The sequence below is a fragment of the Copidosoma floridanum genome, unplaced genomic scaffold (assembly GCF_036245765.1).
Source record: "Copidosoma floridanum isolate Cflo_tuat_1 unplaced genomic scaffold, Cflo_Japanese_pri ptg000013l, whole genome shotgun sequence".
NCBI classification, from domain to species: Eukaryota; Metazoa; Arthropoda; class Insecta; order Hymenoptera; family Encyrtidae; genus Copidosoma; species Copidosoma floridanum.
This window is the reverse complement of record NW_028321890.1, coordinates 18,964,044-18,967,997: the sequence shown is the minus strand read 5'-3', so window position 1 is coordinate 18,967,997 and position 3,954 is coordinate 18,964,044. Positions and strand designations below refer to the sequence as shown.

At 34.3% G+C, this 3,954-nt stretch overlaps 1 protein-coding gene across 1 annotated transcript; it reads right to left on the bottom strand.

Annotated features, from left to right (window-relative positions):
- Window positions 1-518: 518 nt before the first annotated feature.
- LOC106647061 (vitamin K-dependent protein C-like) lies at window positions 519-1,847 on the bottom strand. The gene is made up of 4 exons (XM_089591564.1): window positions 1,782-1,847; window positions 1,318-1,570; window positions 966-1,251; window positions 519-886 (listed from the first exon to the last, which is right to left on the bottom strand). The coding sequence occupies exons 1-4, from the start codon at window positions 1,822-1,824 to the stop codon at window positions 713-715; spliced, it is 756 nt and encodes a 251-aa protein (XP_089447690.1). The 5' UTR covers window positions 1,825-1,847; the 3' UTR covers window positions 519-712.
- Window positions 1,848-3,954: the final 2,107 nt, after the last annotated feature.

The following is a 3,954-nucleotide window of genomic DNA, read 5'->3' as shown; positions in this document are numbered from 1 at the left end:
CAACTTTCAAAACTGATTATAATGATTACAATGATGGTTGTCATTGCAGCATAACAAAAAACTTCTATTACCTTGTTATACTTTATCAATTACCATGTGGTTATATTTTGTGTAGCCATGTATATTTAATGCACCAATGTACTTACATTCATGTACTAGATGTAGAATATAGTGTAGCTCTCAGTAAGCTGCACTTAAAAATAGCATAGTTCTTCTGTGAAACTATTTCAATAGATACACAAATTTCACATTTTCAAGATGGCACGAGTGAATTTCGAATTTCTACTGTTATCTGAATTTAAACGAGTTTTACGAAAAATTCTTAAAATTCTTTCAAAAATATTTAATGACAATAATAAACGTGTGGTGAATTTTTAGTAACAATGTTTTTAAATTTGTGCTCATAAATTTATAATTAAATATAGTTAGAAATTCAGTATTTAGATTTGTAGGTACATACGTGTACTTAAACTGCAAATCATATGATACGTTAGATTATCAAATATAATTGTGTAATTTGTTACTGTACTTGCATATGTACGATAAGTATTGAAAGAATTGATCTAAAAAAGGTCAAATCGTTTAGTGCGAGATTATGTAATTCAAAGCGTTTGAGGATAACGAGCTTTTAGTAATATTTTGCACACTTATGAAATTCACCACAAGCCTTCGTTATAAAATATACCATAAATCGAACATGCTATAATAATTATCATCGCTGCCCATGCGTTAAAAGAAACACCTGAGGTGGCAAAGTACTTTTCTCCATTTGGGTTTGAATCCAATTGACGTACGATGAAATCTGTGTGACCATAACACCATTACTAGAGGTCAATCCGACTAATACGGTTCTGTTCTCTTGAACAATGATGCTGCCCCACGAAACCTGTGAAAAGTTACAAGATCTTAACTAACATAACCATCAACTTGAGTTTTATGAAATAAATCCAAATTTTGACGTATACCTCTGAAGTATCCTTATCGTCGACGCTTTTGATACAAAATTGCTTTTCACGCACTATCGAATGTAACTTGCCTTTCATCCGTTTTTTACAAGTATCCGTGTCTATAAGGCTGACAGGGATATATTTTACTATTATTTCCGACAGACTTTTAACATTTTTCGTCAATATCATGTTCATACTTTGGTCCACTGACTGATCAAAGGTAGGAAGACTGATAGGTCCTACTGAACTGGAGATTATCACTCTATGTAGTAATTTCACGAGTGCAATATCATCACGAGAATCACTAAAATATTTCGTTACATTTTGTTAGATCTTATACTCACGAGATAATTACTTACATGTAACTTACCTTTTTGTATAATTTTCATGAATAATAGTACGTTCGATTGGGATTGTCTGCCAGTCATTTTTGTCAACCGATGCACTTCCAGCAACAATTTCCTCCTGAATCGATAGGTACTTGATGCAGCTTGCACACGTTACGACAAAATTTTTACTAATTAGAGCACCGTTACAAACATCACTATTTGTTGAAGTGTCCCTTATTAATATCAAATACGGAAATTGTCTCGTACCATCTTCCTTTGAGTGAGCCCTAAAAACTAACAAAACATAAAATATTATTTTTAAATTATACCATACACACTCAGTGATATTTGTGGCACTAGGGTAACCGAAGTCATTATCACAAATACTAGTTCAAAAATCATCGATCTCTTGCCGTTTTTACTACAATTTACTACACACACATATGATTGATTGGAATCTTTTGAGATTCATAAACACTGTTGATCTGTTGATTGACAAACTAACCTTGAATCACTAGAACAGCCAAAAGAAGTTTAAAACGAGCCATCTCAGAAGGAGTACAGTGAAATAGTAAGTTCTAATTAGTTACACTGGCTTTGGACAATTCTCTTAACAATAGACGTCCCTCCTCAAGTGGCTGTATATATACAATATGAAAGTATAAATGCACGTGTACCAAAGAAAGGAAAAATAAGTAATTAGACACTCCCAACTTCACTATCTTTGAGATAAGACAGAAGTGATTCGTATGTTTCATAAGATAGTATTCCCCACAATTATCTCTTGTTCGTCAGGTACATGTGGAGGAGATAGTCAAATCTATAGAAGCGCCCGTAGTGAGCAAACTCGACGACTCAGTTTCATCACCAGTTGTTAATACATTGAAATACGTTTCAAATCAGAAGCTATTATTGTCCAATTGAATTGTTTCTAGTCACTGAAATCCGTATCCATCAATAACGTGTATTTTTTTGGACATATCAAAGATTAAATAAATTATATGCTTGTAGTAATTGAAAATCACGACTTAGTTAACATAGCTGCTGGTATTGCTATACATATTCACTGTCGGTAGTGTCGGTTACCATACCAGCCTACGGCAACGTACTCTTTATTCTTGGCTCGTTTTTTTTCACTGCTATCAAAGGATAATCTCATTTTTTCAATAATCATTTAACTTACACATTTATTCATTAACGTTATACTAAAACATTCAACTGAAAATGCTGTTATGTTTGATCGTAGCTTTCATTTCATTGACCAGATTACCAATTTTTCCTACAACGTGGAGCGCTGCGTGTCGTGCATCTGGCGAATGGACTAAATATTTCTACATTAGTTTTAATGTGCTCCAAGTACGGTCAGAGTAACACCAATCTTAAAGTAGCAACAGAGCCAGGAAAAATGCACCATAGTTAAGTCGAATCACTCGTAAGTGTGCATCTGCCTATTTTCAATAACATATTCATGTGTGAGTTTTTCTCAATCTGAAAACGATGTAGAAAATTGCAACAAATTGCCTTCCGAGAAAGAACGGGAAATACAATATTTGGTCAAATTCAAGAAAAGCTATAACATTTAAAGTGTTTCAAAGTCTTTAGAACATTTTGAAAGTATCAAAAAGATATCAGTATTTTTATTGATAATAGTGAAGGGAAATAAGGAAGAGAGAAATGTGCACGAAAAACTTGGGCAATAATCTGGAGATTTCAAGTCATTCACAGATAATTATTAAGATAGAGATAAAGTCAAATGGATTCTTAAAAATATTTCCATTTGTTAAAATTTTACGTTTTTCAGTTTTTGTAATAATAATACTTTACTCACATTGATTTTTTAAATGCTGCTGTTACAATCCCATGCATCTTACCAATATTTTTCAATAAGAAATAAATGTTGGAATCCTTGAAAACCTACGTCTGTGATAGATTTAGAATCTGTATTTGGAGAACTACGTATAGAAATAAAGAGAATCTCTTCTTTTACTCGACGTATATATTCTCATTGTAGAATTTTATTTAGGGAATCAGGTCATATTTCAGTAATCGATAAATTCTACTGTACATAATAAAAAGGGATAAAGCACATGTATACTTACACTACTAAATATCAATGAGTGAACGAATTGATGTATCATTAACCACACAGCTGTGATTAAATCACTTGAAATTATTGTTGTATTTACGAGACGTAGCATTGACTAATGGACATCAGCATGCAAATGGTTTATTGATTGATTGCACGTGTGTGCATACACATGGGTATACAGGCACGCTAATACGCCACTTGAATGATGCATTAATACCCATGATGAGCAGCGTCGCATCGAGTACTCGAGTATTATCAAAGCTGATGATAAGAAGAAGAAGAAGAAGAAAAGGATAGGAGGGTTGGACATGCAGGACGTGTAACCAGGCGGCCATCGTGTCGTTTATAAAAGAGAGAGAGAGATGTTGGGGAGAAAAACACCTGGGAAGAGACGCGACGATGACGGCATGGCGAGAGAAGGTACACTGTCCTCCCTATACCAATGTACACGGGAGGGAGGACTTTGGACGGTGCCGTATGTCCGTACGGCGGAAATTAAGCTATTAACGAACTGGTTTGCCGGATCGAGCGTGACCACTTGCTTGCTGCTCCCTTCGCCGATGAAGGAGACGACGTAATATGAGTTTAC